We start from the raw sequence: 19,909 nt of genomic DNA on the forward strand, positions 1-19,909 counted from the left end.
TTTTTTTTTTTTTTTTTTTGAGATGGAGTTTTGCTCTTGTTGCCCAGGCTGGAGTGCAATGGCATGATTTCGGTTGGCTCACCACAACCTCCGCCTCCCGGGTTCAAGTGATTCTCCTGCCTCAGCCTCCTGAGTAGCTGGAATTACAGGCATGCGCCACCATGCCCGGATAATTCTGTATTTTTAGTAGAGACGGGGTTTCTCCATGTTGGTCAGGCTGGTCTCGAACTCCTGACCTCAGGTTATCCACCCGCCTCAGCCTCCCAAAGTGCTGGGATTACAGGCATGAGCCACCGTGCCTGGTCTAATTTTTATATTTTTTTTTTTTTTTTTTTTTTTTTTNCAAGCTCCGCCTTCTGGGTTTACACCATTCTCCTGCCTCAGCCTCCCGAGTAGCTGGGACTACAGGCGCCCGCCACCTCACCCCGCTAGTTTTTTGTATTTTTTTTTTACTAGAGACAGCATTTCACCATGTTGGTCAGGCTAGTCTTGACTCCTGACCTCAGGTGATCCACCCCTCTCGGCCTCCCAAATTGCTGGGATTACAGGCGTGAGCCACCGTGCCTGGCCACAGGTGAGTTTTAAAACTGTTTACTTCTTTTCTGGAAACTTTGCCCAGTAATTTGATATATTTTGTCTGAAGATACTCTAGGTGTTTTTCAGACTTCAGTGAATTTTATTTGGGGGAGGGTCATGAAATCAAATGCACATAATCAACTCACTGAGGTAACAGCATTAAAAAAATGAAGTAGAAAACGTGAGTGCATAGTTTCAAGTAAATGTTAGCGTGCATGTGCTGTGTTGCTATGGAAAATGTAAGCTGTGTCAAAAGTTTGAAAAAATACAATTCTAAGGTGAGTTTCTGCAGATAAACTTTAAACATTACTAAAGTAGAGCACATACTCCAACTGAATCACATGGAGGAGAGCAGTCATTCGAACTAAAGATACATCAGGTTACAACATCTGAAATACTGAAGGGTCATCACCAACACCTGACAAGACTGTTGCCACTACAAGTTGTATAGCATCTATAAAGTACCATGCATGAATCCTGACAACTTACTTTAACTTCTACCCACTAAACAGTAACCAACACTATGTATGAAACAAAACGTACATTTCTCCATCTCTCCATTGTCTAGAAAAACTGTTAACACTGCTGACTACTTTTGTTACTGAATGTAATCGTGTTAGAAAAATAGTCTTGATGAAGACTTCTCCATGCAGTCAATCTTTATTATAGCAGGATTCGCATATTCACATCAAGTACATAGAACTTTTTTTGCCTTTTATATAATACAGAGTTTTTAAATAACTTTACACAGAAATAAATTTCTTCAATCTGAATTTCAGCTATCTTTTTTTATTCTCCATGCTTTCTATCCAAACTGAACAATATTTTCTGTTATACAAATTTACATGAGAAAAACTCCGAAGTACAAATGAAGGGACCTGAGCAGGAAAGAGAACCAAAGGATCAGGAAGTGGGTATGGGGAGAATTAAAAAATACTAAAAGATTCCAGCGAACATTGAGAATAGGGGAAAAGAGGGAGACATCATCCATTTGACTGAAAATAAATGTCTTTTTTTTTATGAATTGAAAAATAAGCTTTAAAAATAGTTACTCCATTGTAATTTTTGCAAAGCAGGTATAGAGAGGTCTGTGGACAATTAAAAAGTCCCCATTTTTTCACTGGGCACGCCCCAGACTCCATGAGAACCTTTTCAATGCTTGAGTGGAACTGAAGTGGACTAAACCCGAACCTTCGGCAGCAACAGAAAAGAGGAGTGTGTGTGTGAGTTGCCATAAGGTTTGGAGTGGTGAAACAGGAACCGTGAATTCACTGCAGTTCAAACAGGAAGCATCTCCCTTTCCTCTCCCTTACAGGAGACATGTCCTCAAACCAAGGAACACATGAAAAGGGGGGATTTCCTTTTTCTTGGTCTAAACCAAAGAGCAATCACAACTACTGAATAAAATTCAGAGAGACACATGTTGATGAATGATCAAATTCAATCCCCTGATCAGCTGTATGATCCTATCTTAGGAAAAGCAGCAATTGCCGTGTTGAGGAAAGGATCAGATGTACAACCAACAAATGAGATTACCACAAATATATATCACTGTGATACAGTCCTCAAAAATCAGGCGATACCATGAAGGCCAAACTGAGTCTATACTATGTGGCATGGCCAAAGGAAACACGGAGGACCCATGGATGTACTTTAAAACGAAGGCGGAAGAAGGGGACAGCACAGACACACACACCCCTATATGTAAACTAACATAACATGAAGATAAATAAGACATAAAGGCTAGCCACTTATGTTGGTCATTAACATGAATAAAAAGGCATTATATGTTGATATAGCTGGTTTTAATCAGCTATGGAACATACACAAATGTATTAGGAAGGAATGATTCTTAACCGTTCACAGCTTAGAATAAAAAGCATACTTATTGCACTCTTACATTTGATTTCAGGTAATTACAGTTTATTTCCCACCCTCACATTAATTTTTCCCTATACTAGATTTACTGCCACCTCACTCCATTTTGGTCTCTGTTCTCTACATCTGTGCCTACTCTGTGAGCTTTGTTGTTTACTTCCAACTCATACTCCACCAAAACACACGTGGGTTCAAAAACTTAACACAAAAATGCAACGCAGTAATTTTCAAAACAAAACCAGGACTAAGCAACTTCATCAAAACCCCCAATCCCACCCCTGTAAACAGACCCTTCCTTTGTGGCATCTCTTCATAAATTTTCTGCCAACTCTCCCGCATCTGTGCTGTACGTGAGAACCAGCAGTCATGATGCTGGAGAATGAACTCGGCCGGCCGGGAGAAGCAGACGGTTTGTACAAAACATTTTTTGATACTAACATGAATAAACGTATTTTAGTTGTTTTCAGAGCACTTCCATCTACAGAATTTTTTTAAAAATGCACCTCTAAAAAATGGATACACTGGCTTACATTGGCTGTGTCCTCATATACAACTGGTCAAGTCACTGTAATTATTCAAAACAGCTACATAAATGTTAACATTTTAATAAAGCTGATTTAGTAATTCATAAAACCTAACAGTTGAAGTTGTGGATGTTAGATAAAAGTACTTTAATCACTCATTGAGTTGGGGACTAATTGCCCCATGCATTTTTTTTTTTTTTTTTAAAAGCACTGTTACCTTAATTTAAGATTTTAGGTGTTGGGTTTCTGTCCTTTTCTACCTTAAATATACCTGATAGGAACTGTTAATTACCCTTTCCACAATTAACAAAAATTAGAATTGAATTTCAATTTAAATGTCTTTGCCTAAACAAAAGTGAAAATAGGTTATTTGAAAACAACAAAACAGAGCTTACTGTCTAGTGTACTAATAAAACAAACATCTTACCAATATTTTTAATTTTACCAGAGCTAGCAACATGGACCACAGATACACTGGTGACTTCGCTCTCCTCTGGCCAAGCCACAAATCATTGCCTGGGGCAGACATGCTACAACCCTCCTCTGGGGTTCATCTACCAATGGGCATCAGTAATCCATCCCAGTACAACATTTCAGGGATGCGCTGGAGACAATACATGGACTTCCTCTTTCAATGGTGAGGAATGAAACAAGATACAAGAACCACACCATGGAATATGTTTTCTTTTACATCCAACGGCCAGGTCATAAAGGACTCCTCGAGACTTCCACCCTGGCCCCGACAGCACTTTGGGACAGGATGACTAACGCAGTCCAGCTTCATGTGCAAGCAAGTCCTGGGAAGAAATTTACATTTCAAACTCTGAAAAATCAGTGTCTAGGTTGGCAGCAGTACTCTGGAAACTGATAAAACCAAATTCGGTCCTGTATTTCAATTTCCCCTTCTAAGTTAATACAGGATTGCTGCCCATCATACAGTACTTCAACCCTAAACTACAGCAATTTCTTGAAATTTCTGTCAACATTTCTGTTGTATAAAAGTTCCATGCTTTGAAGAGCCTATGGGAGTAGAAAAAGTTTCTCTAGAAATGTCACTGAACTATATTTTCAACCTAGTTGCTCTATGTGATAAATACATCTGACTATACTAGGGATTATGTGCTTTAAAAAAATAATTTTGTTCACTGAAAATTTACCTGTGTGTTTTCTCATTGTTAAATGTGATTTTGGCTATAAACTCTTTAGTGCATTTACCGGTGCAGTCTAAATTGCACTCTAAAAATTATTAACACAGCTGAGTTAAACCAGAGTGGCTGCTCTCTTCACAAATCACTGATTTCTGCTAAAATTTTAGCTTTTTTATTGCATCATGAAGGCACAGTAAGATCATTTGGCAAATTGTCAAGGTATTTTTCTAGAGCCTCACCTATACCATTTCAACACATGACCTGTAAGCTATTTGCTCTTCATACTCACAGTAAACCTGCCATCTCTGGCTATGGTGTTTATAGCCTAATGGTTGGAATCAGCTAGTCTCAAGGTGCTGGTATTCTAGCACTAACAATGCCAACTTGGACAAAGAAGAGAATCTTGCAAAAAGAGTAACGTTCTACCCTCTCAGCTGGGCAGTCTCTATGAATGCCTGTGCATGTGACAAAGCTGCAGCAAGCTCATTATGAGGACGTACTGTCTTGCCAAGCCTACTGAAAATTAAAATTACATCACTGTTAGTGAAGTGATACCACAGCTATTTAATTTCATGCAACTGACTCAAGGTTAAGATTCTGAAACGTACCCCTAAACTGGTTCTGGCACCACTTTCAACAACATTCAGATATTCTGAGCAACACATTTTTTTTTACAGTATTACTGCTTAAATGTATAATGCCCTTTAGGACAAAATGAGAATGCTCAAATACAAGTACACAAAAAAGTTAAAATCTTAAATCATCGTCATGTTCTACAGCTCCTGACTTTTCATATTTTAAAATAAATAACTATTCATTACCTCATTCTGAGGAGGTAGTTTTTGAAGAGGTCACCTGAACCCTGCAATGTGGTTTCAAACTAAAGCTAGAGATGAGGTTTGCAAGCGGCTGGCAGGTGGATGTACAGTGGGGACAGGTGAGATCTGAGAAGGGTGTGCGGCAGCTCGCACTCTGCCTGATGAATACAAGGTAACATCCTGTGATGAAAGTGCTGTCACTGCACCAAACCAGAAGCTAGGAAATATTTACAAAGTTTCAGGTTGACAGTGCTGCAGTCTTGGATTATTTCTTTATATACTGCTCTTTCTTCTCCATCACCAACATAAATATAGCACATATCATTTGTATGGGATTTTATCTTCTAGAATGCCCCAGTATGCCCTACTAGATCTCAAATACAGTCAGGGGTGGGATATTCAGGAACCAGAATGTGACAGCTAGACACAATCTTCTTTTAAGGTGCACATTAACAACAAACGATCACATTGAATTTTCTATTCACAAATCCCTTTTATAAACTACTTTTTTTGGTCAGTATTATTTCAGTGGCAAAAGTCTAGGTCCTAGACTCTAACGATGAAAAAAGTCCATCAGGAATACTACACAGTTACAAACAGTCCTCTATAGTTGCTCTCAAATTTTTCAGAAGGCTTTACCTCTCCCTACCCAAAATAAAACACACTACAGAAGGCACTGCAGCCACTTTACAGACCAGACTGTTACACCCTTAGAAGATGATCAGTGATGCAGCCACATACTGTCTATACAATTACTCATAAAGTGCTTTTCACAAATAAGGACTTCTTCCTCATTTTTAGGAGCTCAGTAAGTCTATCTGTTGTCTAGGCATCAAAAAATAAAGCAGTTAAAACACAAATAAAACCTATTTTCATGTCATTTGTAAACTAGAGACAAAACCTATTTTGTAGAAAAAGGAAGAAAAGAGAGGTTTAAATATTTTATTTTTAAAGGTCTCTATAAAAATCTCAATATACTGAGCCTGGCTCCTGGGCACAGCTTCATTTGAGATCAAGTCTGCTCCCCTGTTCAAATGAGATACCAGCCTATTCTAAAATGCAAGGGAAGAAAAAGTGTATCACCCTGAATGTTGTTTAGGAAACTGAAATGCTAAGCTTCCTCCCTAATGGTACTGCCCCTGTCCCGCGGAGGCAGTCCTGGATCCAGGCTGCACACGTTCTGCCTCCTTGGCAGGACATGAAACACATCCTCTTGTTCAAGCCCAGGTCTCTCTACTTGCAGAAACTTGAAGCCAATCTTGGTAAAGGGAACACAGCCACATTTAAAAGCATCTAGAGATATATTTAAAAAGAAAAAAATAGCTAATGCTTTTCAAGAGAGGCAGTTATTATGCACAGAAGATGTTCTTCAAATCAGCGTGAATTATTTTCACCTTTGCAATTTCTGAATTTTGTAAGACACTGCCCTGTTGATGTAAAACTTAAAAACAATTTGCTTTTCAAACTGATGAATAACTTAAGGATCTTTTCCATTTTACTAGGACAATCTTTTACAAGACAATGAACATTTCAATAGGTTTTCTTCTGAATACATGTATGTTAGCAAAAATCTAATGGTAGTGAGCTTTTAGTAGGCTGAAATACAGAGAGCAGGGCCTGGAGTTACAATCTGAAAATTTTAAATAACAATTTCTAATTCCTTGATTTATTCTGGGTCTTGTTTAATTTCTTTCAAGTCCTTGGCTATAGCTTGACTGGTCTATCTGATTTGATTTACGTTCCTAAATTCTGAGTCTAGATTCCTGATAAGGGAAGTTTTCCATTAATTTGCCATTAATACATCCGCTTTCTTTGCTATGACTGTGATTGATATTACCCTTTAATAAAGGCCAATGGAAGCTATAACTAGGTTATATTTTCCCTTTGTGCAAAGATAAAGATTTAGGTTCTTAACGAATGCCAGCTCTTTCTATAAAAACAACCGATGACAGGTTTTCCACACCCTCCCTCAGTCCTAATATCCCTAAAATTGCTCTATTCTCTGTCTGGGAATTCAGCTGCCAAACTGCCCAACCTTTTGAAGACCAGGCTTGGGAAAAAAGGAAGGAGGAGAATGAATGGAGACGCCACCATTTTTATTTTGTTGCATATTCTAGATAAAAGACTAGAAAGAAGATGTGGGATGTAGTGTTAGGAATCAGTTGGAAGAAACAATGAGATTATTAGCAAAGATGTTAGTGTGGATCCAGCAAGTACCATTAATTGAAAAATTATAAATATTTGTCATTATGCTAAGATTCCTTATATTTAGGTAGAGAAAAGGATAATGATCTTTCTTAAAAGTTGTTTATATAACAAAAATACAATTTTCAGGATATATAATTCTGGTGGGAAGTATTTTTTTTCCAATTCAATTAAATCTGAAAATTATTTTCTTTTTAATAAAAATATAAAAGAAACTCAGAAATTAAAACCTGTACCTTATATTTAAATTATCTAAATTTCTCACATTCAAAACTGTTATTAAGCAGTTTTGTGGGGTTTCAGTTAGATACTGCCATGGCATTTTGTGCCCTGGACAAAGTAGCCGCATAAGTAGTTGGTAACTGGAAGAGCATAGGAGGAAGATATAAACGGTATTTCCTGAGAATTTGCTACATTGTGGAGGAAAAAAAAAAATCCCCAAACACTTATCTTCATTGCTGGACCCAATGAGAAAGAAGGCAATGTGTGCCAGCACTATCTAGCCTGCTTGGTTAGGCAGACACCTCAGTGAGCAAGGAAACAAAAGGCCAGAGACCCTGGAGGTCAGGAAGAAGATGCAGCATGCCCTTTTCCTCCATACCAAAGCATCGACTCCTCACTGCTCAGCCTCCATTTAAATAAAATAGTTTCCTTTTGATAAAATTTGTCAAGGCCTGAACACACACCACACAGAAAGGGCAAGCTGCATTTTTGTTCCATCCCTCAGAAATTAACTGGTGGTCACTAGGAGAAAGAACTCCACAACAAAATTCCAGAACAGGAAAGAGAACGATGCTTGGTGATTGAAACTGCCCCATCAGATGATCAGCCACAAATTGATCTGGTGGTTAGAAGGGCAAAGTTGACTGGCAGACTTTCCATAGCAAATCTCCCAAGCTGTAGCAGCAGTTTCTTTCCATCATGCCTGACCATCAAAAGGTCAGAATTCAGGGTCTCTCCTCTTTCTTCCCGGGACTGGGCAGACTTGTATGCTCGTGGTATTTTTGTTGAAGAAACATTGGCAGCAGAGAATTCTGGTTCCTAAAACATTCTTTCCTCTTTTGTTGGATGGGAAATTCCATTCTGTTCCACATCAGCTTATGCATTGGAAATTTTGTATCTTTAAAAAAAGATTTGAGGAACAGAACTGTGTTTTGATGTTAACAAATTGTACGAACACAAGACTTAAGAAATAAGAGCAGATGCTGCCATGATGGTGGCTACTTGAAGGCTGCAAATTCTCCTGTAGAGGGAGGACAAGAGCTAATTTTAAAAAAGTCATCTCAAATAACCTAGAGACACAGAAAAAGCCTCATTTGAGCTTCATTGAAAAGTGACTAGTTATATATTTCAAGTCTAGCAACAGCATTGCCAATTTAAAAGCTAAAATGGCTGAAACCCATGGAAGAACACAACATATATAGTATGAAGAACATGGTTCAGCTATATCAATTAAACAGCAAGTCTGCAGAGAGCTTCCCAGTTGGGTTTTATGTATCATGGTTCTGATCAAGCTGAAAGCAGTTCCAATGAACAAAATTTCTCAGAAACTGAATGTAAAGTAGTAATGTTAATTTGTAGAATACTTCCACCCCTGAATTATCAACTCATTTTCACCTATCATATTATTATAATGCCACTATTAGGAAAAGAGAGGCAGTAGTTATCCTCATTTTGCGAAAGATACAATTAAGAGGTCAAATGATTTGTTCACATCAAACGTTTGACAGAGAGAGAAAATCCAGACCTCCTATTTTCTATTTAATTTCACCTTCAAACTAACAAAAAATTAAATATAGGCACATGTCACCGAACATAATTATCAGCATAAGGGATTCTTTAAACCACAAAGTACCCTTGTGATATCATGCTCCTATAGCTTAATCAATTTGGGGGCTTCATGCCATTATTTTTCTTTTTTCTTTTCTTTTTTTTTTTTTTGAGATGGAGTTTTGCTTTTGTTGCCCAGGCTGGAGTGCAATGGTGCGATCTCGGCTCACTGCAACCTTTGCCTCCTGGGTTCAAGTGATTCTCCTGCCTCAGCCTCCCAAGTAGCTGGGATTATAGGCACCCGCCACCAGGCCTGGCTAATTTTTGTATTTTTAGTAGAGATGGGGTTTCACCATGTTGGCCAGGCTGGGTCTCAAACTCCTGACTGGGTCTCAAACTCCAGGTAATCTGCCTGCCTTGGCCTCCCTAAGTGTTGGGATTACAGGTGTGAGTTACTGCACCCGGCCGCCATTATTTTTCATCGACCATTTTGTCCACAGTTTCTACTTGTAACTAAAGGCCAGTTCCTGTTATACATACTATAGATAATTTCTGGGGATGAGTTAATAACTGACAATTATCAAAATTCAGTCAGCCATACCACTATTTTTCTTTTTCTTTTTTTTTTTTTTTTAGACGGAGTCTCACTCTGTCTCCCAGGCTGGAGTGCAGTGGTGTGATCTCGGCTCACTGCAAGCTCCGCCTCCCGGGTTCACGCCATTCTCCTGCCTCAGCTTCCCCAGCAGCTGGGACTACAGGTGCCCGCCACCACGCCCGGCTAATTTTTTTTGTATTTTTAGTACAGACGGGGTTTCACCGTGTTAGCCAGGATGGTCTCGATCTCCCGACCTCGTGATCCGCCTGCCTCGGCCTCCCACAGTGCTGGGATTACAAGGGTGAGCCACCGCGCCTGGCCAGCCATACCACTATTTTTCAATAGCAGCTTCTGGTGAGGATCCAAGCAATCACTTACATGAATATACCGTTTAAGTAATCCAGGAATAACCTGTCTAATTTCTGATTGCTATCAGATTCCAACTGGTTGCTAGATAACGTTGGCACATCCCAACAAACAACAGATTGCTAAAGACTGGATGACTGAATCCTCAGCTTTGTAAGCTGATGGTACTAGTGACTGACTGAGTGCCTGATGCCTCACTGAACACTTTGTACACATCTGCATCCAATCCTCATAATAACACTGTGAGGCGGATGCTATTATCTATATTATATAGATGAGGAAGCCAGGGTTTAGAGTGGTCAAGTAACTTGCCTGAGATCATATGCAAAAAATTGCAGAGATGGAATGCAAACCCAGGTGCTGACTCCAAGACCCAGCAGTCCCTAAACAACTTTCAACAATTAACACTTTGTTTCCCAATCTGAATACCACTACTAATGAACTGTAGATAGTCATACTACCTCTTTCTATGCATGGATTCCTTTTAACAAGCAATTAACTAAGATATTGTGAGTCCAAAGATCAAAAAAGGGTAGAAGAATTATTGCCTCATATTTAAAGTTAAAAGGTTTGGGGAATCTGGCACTGATTTTTTTTTTTTTTTTTAAAGGCTAAATTAAATTACGAAGACCTTAGAGTAAAACATTTGGAGTATAATCATAGGAGGCTATTATGGTAACACACTCCAGAAATATATAAACATTCTTACTATTGTTGCTTACAGTTTGAGTACTTATAATTTTAAGGCTGCTATTTTTAGTGTTTTAATGTTCCTTTAAAGTGACTTGCAACATTCTTATGAGTAATCATGTATCTAGCCGAATCCAAATCTCATTAAGGTCAATGTAAACATAAGATTTACAGAAAAGAAATCTTTATAAAAATGCCTAGAATTAATCTATTAAAAAAAATCAGAAAATGATAATATCTAAGCCAAATCTTAATATACCACATTAAAAAATACTTAAAAAATCTTCAGCTAAGGTTGGGCATGGTGGTTCACGCCTGTAATCCCAGCACTTCAGGAGGCCAAGGCAGGAGGACTGCTTGAGCCCAGGACTTTGAGACCAGGTAGGGCAACATAGTGAGACCCTGTCTCTACAAAAAAATAAATAAATAAATAAATAAATAAATAAAAATTAAAAAAAAAAATTAGTTGGATGTGGTGGCAAATGCATGTAGTCCCAGCTACCTAGGAGGCTGAAGTGGCAGGATCACTTGAGACCAGCAGGTTGAGGCTGCAGTGAGCCAGGATTGTACCACTGCACTCCAGCCTGAGTAACAAAACCCTGTCTCGAAAACAAAACAAAACACACACACACACACACACACACACACACAACTTCAGATAATGTTTCCTATTCATTATAATAATTAGAAATTTCATTTTGTTGAAGTGTCATGCTCCACAAACTTAAATATTAGTCTTAAAAATAAAAACCAGGCCGGCAAGGTGGCTCATGCCTGTAATCTCAGCACTTTGGGAGGCCGAGGTGGGTGGATCACCTGAGGTCAGGAGTTCAAGACCAGCCTGGCCAACATGGTGAAACTCTGTTTCTACTGGAAAAAAAAAAAAAAAAAATTAGTCAGGTGTGGTGCCACATACCTGTAATTCCAGCTACTCAGGAGGCTGAGGCAGGAGAATCACTTGAACCCGGGAGGCAGAGGCTGCAGTTAGCTGAGATCACACCACTGCACTCCAATCTGGGCAATAGAATGAGACTCTGTCTCAAAAACAAAAACAAAAATTACCAGGGCATGGTGGTACTGCACCACTGCACTCCAGACTGAATGACAGAGTGAGACTCTGTCTCCAAAAAAAAATTAAAACCAAACAATCGCACAAAGAACAAAGTAAACACTATCACTCTATCGAAAGTCTAGTGCTTCCAACAGAATGCAGTCCTTTTTATAGTCACACTTGGGATTGAGGGGAGAAAAAGAAAAGAATCCATAGTTTAGGAATCAATAAAATAAGACTCTTAAAATGTCCCTAAAATCATGGAGAATTTAAGGAAAACATGGCAGTAACAGGTGATGAATCTGCTTTCAGAAAAAGTATCTTTTCTTAATGATTCCTTCTTGCCGATCTGGAAATCTCTACTATTCTACTTCCTACCCGATTTTATTTGAAGAGCCAACTCTGCTTGTGTGAAGTTATGTGAAGTGAAATACTTCGATACTCTGTGTCTTAAAAAAATCTTGGTATATTAATTAATAAAAAAAATCAATTTGAGGCCAAACTGAAGCATTTTCTTTCCCCTTCTTTCAGGCTGAGGATAACTTAAGCTGCATTTTCAATTTCTTTTTTTGAGAGAGTCTTGCTCTATTACCCAGGCTGGAGTGCAGTGGTGCAGTGTTGGCTCACTGCAACCTCTGCCTCCTGGGTTCAAGCAATTCTTGTGCTTTAGCCTCCCAAGCAGCTAGATTACAGGTGCACACCACCGCGCCCAGCTTTTTGTATTTTTAGTAGAGATGGGGTTTCACCATGTTGGCCAGGCTGGTCTCGAACTGGCCTCAAGTGATCTACCTGCCTCAGCCTCCCAAAGTGCTGGGATTACAGGTGTGAGGCACCACAACCAGCCATGCATTTTCAATTTAACTTTATTTAGGAATACAGCAGAAAACAACTGGGAAGACTGAAAAAAAAAAAAAAGACCCTGTGATTTTAGACACCTCAAATGTCATGGTTTATGTGAAAGCTAAGGACTTTATTAACTAGTTTAAAAATATTACTCATTACCCTTTATTCCAGAATGGAGTACATTTTAATGGGCATTATACACAGAATTTGATAAATTCCTTAAAGTATGTTATAAAAAATGTAACAGGTTACTTCTTACCCAAATTAATCACTACTGACATTTAAGGAGAAAGTCAACTGCAGCCAGAGTAAATCCCCTCCTGACACTCTTTGTCATGACTTTCAAGCAGTTTCTTTTTTTCTTTTCTTTTTTTGAGACAGGGTTTTGCTTTGTTGCCTAGGCTGGAGTGCAGTGGCATGATGAAGGCTCACAGCAGCCTCCGCCTCCCAAGTTCAAGCGATCCTCCTACGTCAGCCTCCCAAGTGGCTGGGGCTACAGTTGTGCACCACTATGCTTGGCTAATTTTTAAATTTTTTTGTAGAGATAGGGTTTTGCCATGTTGTCCAGGCTGTTTCAAACTCCTGGGCTCATGCGATCTGCCCACCTTGGCCTCCAAAAGTGCTGGGATTGCAGCATGAGCCACCACGCCTGGCCCAGGCAGTTTCAAAAGGATGGGAAACATTCTGGCATAGACACATTGGGTCTTTTAAATTCTTTGAGAAAACAGTCACAGGAGAGATGAAATATTTAGTAAAGTAAAAAGTTCTACAGAAATGCTCAAAAATTTTCAGTCAAATAAGACTATAACTGGTAAAATGTTTCTGTCATGAAGCACCATTTCATAGTATTTTTTTAAAAGGCACATAATGTTCTTAAACTAAGAGTGACTCACTTGCGAGAAAGGTCATTTAAGCTGGTATATTAAATAGCCAATGTTTTAGAGAGGACAATTTTAACTATTGGCTTAACTATTAGAGTTTAGTATCTAAATGGCTAATATATGCCATCCAAGAGGCAGGAAGAAAATAAATAAAAAAGATTAAATGGCTAGTATAATGCCTGAAAATAAATAAATTTATTTATTCACAGGAAGCATTTGATTACACAGGAAGCATTTGATTACATCCTGTGATCCTGAAACTACTTAAAATCAAGAAGACAAATCTTTTTCCCTATTACTGATTAGTAAAACTTGTAAAAGGTAAAACAAATTTTGTAAAAAGGTTTCCTTACTGAAGAAGGAAATCAACTTTAATTAAAAAAAAATATGAGGGCTCAGGTTTTAGGAAAAAAGCAGTCACAAAAGAACAAATGTTCTTTTGTTTCAACTACTTAGTCAAAGAGATTAACTCTACATATGGTTAGAAAAAATAATGTTTTTATTTGGAGAATATATTTAAAACTCAGTATAAAACAAAACCCAAGAACAAATACAATTAAACCTGAAAGGGAAACATTTAATTCTACTGCTTCCTATTTCTCCATATCTGTATTAGCTAAACATGTCACCTGTCACATTTTTAATGTCCTTTCACTAACATTTCTGGTGGACCTAATTTAAAAGACAGAGTAGAATTACTCTGTGTTACTTTGGAGGCATGTTTTACTGGCTACAGAATGGAACAATGAGTTTCTGAGTGGTTCTACAGAGCTTAGCCATGCCCCATTGCAAAGGAGACCAGTAAAGAAAGAAAGGAAAGGCATCAGATGCAGACGATGGGAGCCTAGGCAGGATGGCACCGAGAAGAAAAAGAGAGTGAAGAATGAAAGGAAGAACAGTGAGGCAGGTATGCTGGGAAATTCTAGAAGGAGCTCTATCAATAAAGAGATCCCTTGACCTTGTGCCTCAAAATGGCCAAACCTTTGGAGTATTCCATAAAGTCAATTTTATAAACACTTGGTTAGTTACATGCTTGTAGTCTTCTATTTGTGAATGAATAAAACCCTATCTTACAATTACTAATAATCATATTTTTAGTGCCACTGGAGGATTTAAAAATCAGATACTTGGATATTTTCCAATAGTTACATTTCTTTATTCCTTAGTATCATTTTTTTAAAATATGAGAAATGTTTCTTTTCATTTTCTTAACTAAAGTCATGAATCAATTCTGAAATCATAATGGCATTACTTATCTTAAGCTACCCAAATGAGGGGCTAAAGGTTTGCTATAATTATTATTCAGTGGTTTCCTGGATGACATCTAACTATTCAAACAAAGAAAATGTTTCAAAAATTTATTTATGGGCACTTAAAAACTAAAGTATCATTAATTTAAAGTCTTCTCAATTTACTTCTTTATTGACTTCAAGGAGGCATTCATACAGATGTCTGTTTACTGGAAGGACCTTGAACTACATTTAAAAATCATGACAAAACCAAATTGAGTAAGTGAAGATATAGTTAAGAGGCTGACAGTAAGTAGAGATGGCCAAATCTTTGACAGGACCACGTGCTGTTGCTTTCTACAAAGGATTCCCTCTGAATCACAGTAAGAATACACTGACCACCACATTACAGTCATTTTCTACACAACAATCTATAAGTATTAAAGAACCCTAACAAATACTTCATACCATGGAATGCAAAAAGGAGAAGAGCATTCATTCATCATAAGTAGAATCTTGCTGGGCAAAGAATATAAGGAGGACAGAACATGAGACACAATGATAAAGTGATTGCTAAAATACGCATCATGAGAGGTAAGAATAATCTAATAACAACTTAAAAAATCTATTACCTGGTGTTTGGCAACCAGATAGGTATCTCAAAGAAAAACACACCTAAAAGTTCTCACGGAATTCTGTGAAGATTTTTTGTAGGGGAGGGATTGGGTATGAAGGGAGCAATGCATTTGCAATGAAATTTGACTTCTACGTGAGCAAGACATCCTTAATGTATTTTTTAAAAAAGCTATTTAAAAGAAACTCCAATTTATAACATTTTCCTGCTAAAAATCCAAAGTTAAGACATTTTACTCATGTCAAACATGCCACTCCTTAGCAATATTTTTGGTCACCTGCACTCAAAATTTATAAAAAGAAACTTAGTTTATTGCTTCAAGGAAATAAAGGACATTCACATTTTCCAAATTGTTATAAAAAGAAACAGTTATAGAAAAAGTATTAATAATAATAATTATTAAATTCTACTGACTTCCTAAATTACGATCTGCTCAGTTTGCCTTATCTAACCTAGGCTAACTGACTGCCAACTTCTCACCTGCAAACACAGGCACTGGCAGGGTCTTCTTCTGGAGTCCCTAGTGGACATGTGATAGCTGGTAACAAAAGTTGCATGAGAAACTGAAGTTTAATACTTAAAATAACCAAGTGAACGAAACAAACCCAGAACAGAAAGTAAAGCCTCTAGAAGAGGCTCTGCCAATTTTTAGCAATGTCTATATATTTTAACCCTTGGATGTTAAAAATCCAATGTTAAGTATAAATTTTAGTTTGGGGAAAAATTATATCTAGTCTTTAACCACACAAGTGTTCTTTGGTTCACCTTAAAAAAAAAAATGTTTTATTCAATTTAACATATAAGCAAACATATGTTCATTTATTTTCCTTTTGTTGCTACTCTCCTGAACTCTCTCATTCATTTATTTCAGTGGACAGGAAACGCACCATATCCCCCTGCCTGGATGGGTGTTTTTGGAGAAGCACAAGCATATAGACTAAAATCCTCTGTTTGGAAACCAGCCCGATTCAAGGAGGGTTCTGATGCACTGCGGTGAATTTTTGGCAATGAGCGGGCCAGCAGCTCAATAGAGGCGAGAATCTACAAAAAAAAAAAAAGAAAAAAAAAGAAAAAAAAAAGAAAAGAAAAAAAAAAAAAAAAGAAAAAAGAAAAAAAAAAGAAAGAAAAAAAGAAAAAGAAAAAACAGAAAGAAGAATGAAAATCTGTGTGGTATAAATCTTTAAGAGTCCCATCACACTTTACAAGAAAGCACCTGAAATCTTACATTGTTTTCAGTATTGTCATAAATGCTTGGGAAAATATTTGTAAAGAACTGGTATTTTTTCTTAAGAAGAAACTATCCCTGTAAATTAAATGGGGAGAATAATTCTTAGTCAGCTTTTTTTTATATTTTAGATCATTTGTTAGTCTTGAAACAGTAAATAATAGAAATTTAAAACCAATTTACACCTTTTTGTTATAGACCACAAGTCTCTGTTGGGAAGAAGATGGAGTATAAATAAGTAAAGCACTATATGACTGTCTCCTAACAGAACTATCACAGCTACTTGCCCTTTAAAGGAACCTAGCAATGGGAAATGTTTTACATACACCTAATGAAAAGCAGAACCCCATGGACCCAGAGTGCTAGTAGCACATGAGAAATGACAGGTGACAACCCAAGAGCAAAGAGAGGAGAACTTGACAAATAGACCCCAATACATAAAATGCAGAAATTCACAATTTTAAGGTACAAAGAAACAGGTTATAATCCTTGAAGGCATACAGCATGATAATGCATGTTCATAATCACAAAATATGTGTTTAAAGGGCTTGGCATAATGTCTGGCCTATAATAAGCACTCAGTAAAACTTTAGCAGCTATTATTATTACTTTTGTTATTGCCCTGAGATATCAATTTTTTTTTTCTTTTTTTTTGAGAGGGAGTCTCACTCTTGTTGCCCAGGCTACAGTGCAGTGGCACAATCTCAGCTCACTGCAACCTCCGCCTCCTGGGTTCAAGCGATTCTCCTGCCTCCGCCTCCCGAGTAGCTGGGATTACAGGTGCCCACCACCATACCCAGCTACATTTTTGTATTTCTGGTAGAGACAGGGTTTCACCAAGTTGGCCAGGCTGGTCTCAAACTCCTGATGACCTCAGGTGATCTGCCTGCCTCAGCCTCCCAAAGGGCTGGGATTACAGACACCAGCCATCACACCTGGCTGAAAATTGTTTTCAAAAGTTAAACTTGTATTTTTAAAAAAGTAATCTTTATGATGATTAATATAAGAAAAAGAAGCAGTTGCAAAAAATTTTAAATTCCAAGTATAACATGCAAATAAGAATTAAAATACTATAGAAATGTATAAAGAGTATAAGGCTCTCAAATCCTGCTCTCCAGGGATAACTACTGTTGGAGTCTATACTTTCTTCTGTATCTTTTTTTTTTTTTTTTTTGAGACTGAGTCTCACTCTATTGTCCAGGCTGGAGTGCAGTGGCACAATCTCAACTCACCACAACCTCTGCCTCCCAGGTTTAAGTGATTCTCCTGTCTCAGCCTCCTGAGTAGCTGGGATCACAGGCATGTGCCACCAAGCCCGGCTAATTTTGTATTTTTAGTAGAGACAGGTTTCACCATGTTGCCCAGGCTGATCTCGAACTCCTGACCTCAAGTGATCCACCCACCTTGGCCTCCCAAAGTGCTGGGATTACAGGTGTGAGTCACTGCGCCTGGCCTCTTCAGTACCTTTTTTATGTATAAAAATACATCTATGAAAACAGAGCCCACCTGTACAACATTTTTTTTTTTTTTTTTGAGACAGAATTTCACTCTCGTTGCCCAGGCTGGAGTGCAATGGCACAATCTCGGCTCACCAAAACCTCCACCTTCTGGGTTCAAACGATTTCCCTACCCCAGCCTCCCGAGTAGCTGGGATTACAGGCATGTGCCACCATGCCTGGCTAATTTTGTATTCTTAATAGAGTCAGGGTTTCTCCATGTTGGTCAGGCTAGTCTCGAACTCCCAACCTCAAGTGATCCGCCTGCTTTGGCCTCCCAAAGTGCGGGGATTACAGGTGTGAGCCACCGCGCCTGGCCTCTGTACAACCTTTTAAAGTGGTTATCAGCCTGGGCACTGGGCTCATGCCTGTAATCCCAGCACTTTGGGAGGCTGAGGCCAGAGGATCGCTTGAGCCCAGGAGTTCAAGACCAGCCTGGGCAACATAGTCAGAGTCTATCTCTACAACCACCACCACCACCACCACCACAAGAAATTAGCTGGGTGTGGTGATGGGCACTTGCAGTCCCAGCTACTTAGGAGGCTGAGGTGAGAGGATCGCTTGAGCCCAGGAGTTTGAGGCTGCAGTGGGCTATGATCATATTACTGCACTCCAGCCTGGGCAATAGAACAGGCTCTGGCTATTTAAAAAAAAAAAAAAAGAGTATCATACTACATTTTGTTTTCTGTCTTGTTTTCTTTTTCTCTCACCAATATCTATGTCATCAATACAAAACTAAATCTTAATGTCTTTTTCTTATTACAGTAAACATTCTTATATAGATCTGAATACTTATGAAATAGGTTACATAGCACAGATTTTTAGAAGTACTTTGAATTTATGGATTCTACCAAGTTCTTCCAAAATGGTGCCTCCCACCAAACCTTTAAAATTTTAGAAAGAATGCTCTTCTCCTCACTTCCCAACATTGTTCCCAGTGCTGGATATTACCAACCTGAGAGGCAAAATGAAAATATATTTCACTGTTGTATGTCTTTGCATTTTACTGACCGCCATGGACATCTTTACACCTTTCCCTAAATTCATTCACCATTTGTATTTATTATGTGAATCACCCGTTCATATTCCCTTTGCCCATTTTCTATTGTTTTTTACTTACTGATTTGAAGGAATCCTTTGTATATTATAAACATTTACTTTTTGTTATATATGCTACAATTATTCTCTTTATCTTTCAATGTTATTTTTCTATATAGAAGTTTAAACATTTTTAATGTACTCACATCTGCTAATTTTTTCCTTCTGAATTTTGTCTATTAAGGAAGGCTTTCCTACCTCAAAACTATAAAAATGATTTCATATTTTATATTTTTAAAAATATATAGATCTTTAGCCATCTAAAATTTATGTGGCACACAACAATAGGGTGTGAAAAGATATCCTGTAACAAAAATTTTAAAATAACACTTAAAAGGGACAGCCTCCAATAATCTGGAAAGTTCACATATGTACTTCAGTTTTTGAAACCATGTAATTAATGAAATGTTATATTTAGAAGTATGAGCTAAGCATTTTGCCCCCTTTAATATCATTTTAAAAGTAGGCCTAAGGATGTACTTTGCATTATTAATGTCAATCAACCATGCTAAGTAAGAAACCCGAGCACCATGATGTGAAAAGGGAACATGGGAGAGGGTCATGCTGAAGCTGGTCAGCAGCACTGGTCTCTCACCAGGACAGTCTCAACTCAGAGGTTTCCTGACTTAGAGAAACAAATAAAAAAATAAAAACTCTTCCTCAAAGGAACAGTAACTTTGAACCCTGAAAAATGAAACTTATATCTACCCACTGAACCACTTAGCTTTCCCTTTCTTTTCTTGGGCAACACCCTGAGAGACTTGTTAAAAACCATCAATTTTACCTTCTTTCATTCTTTAGAGAAGAATGTTTTTTAGATTTAAAAATAAAGGATGAGTGAATCTCATTCCAGTAACAGTGACTTCTGTCTGAGTTACCCAG

The 19,909-nt window shown here is 37.9% G+C and overlaps 2 protein-coding genes across 2 annotated transcripts in view; one reads left to right on the top strand and one right to left on the bottom strand.

Annotated features, from left to right (window-relative positions):
* Nucleotides 1–5,809, top strand: part of NDUFB2 (NADH:ubiquinone oxidoreductase subunit B2) — a 20,203-nt gene extending 14,394 nt beyond the window's left edge. Inside the window, exon 5 of the mRNA XM_025378796.1 lies at nt 3,427–5,809. The gene's annotated coding sequence lies outside the window, so the exon portion shown is untranslated. The remainder of the gene's footprint in view (nt 1–3,426) is intronic.
* BRAF (B-Raf proto-oncogene, serine/threonine kinase) overlaps nt 1,221–19,909 on the bottom strand; it is a 201,681-nt gene continuing 182,992 nt past the window's right edge. Inside the window, exons 18-19 of the mRNA XM_025378794.1 lie at nt 16,096–16,249; nt 1,221–8,392 (exon numbers count right to left, since the gene is read on the bottom strand). Coding sequence (XP_025234579.1) covers nt 8,370–8,392; nt 16,096–16,249 — 177 coding nt within the window. The 3' untranslated portion in view covers nt 1,221–8,369. The remainder of the gene's footprint in view (nt 8,393–16,095; nt 16,250–19,909) is intronic.

Source organism: Theropithecus gelada, chromosome 3 (genome assembly GCF_003255815.1).
Source record: "Theropithecus gelada isolate Dixy chromosome 3, Tgel_1.0, whole genome shotgun sequence".
Lineage (NCBI taxonomy): Eukaryota > Metazoa > Chordata > Mammalia > Primates > Cercopithecidae > Theropithecus > Theropithecus gelada.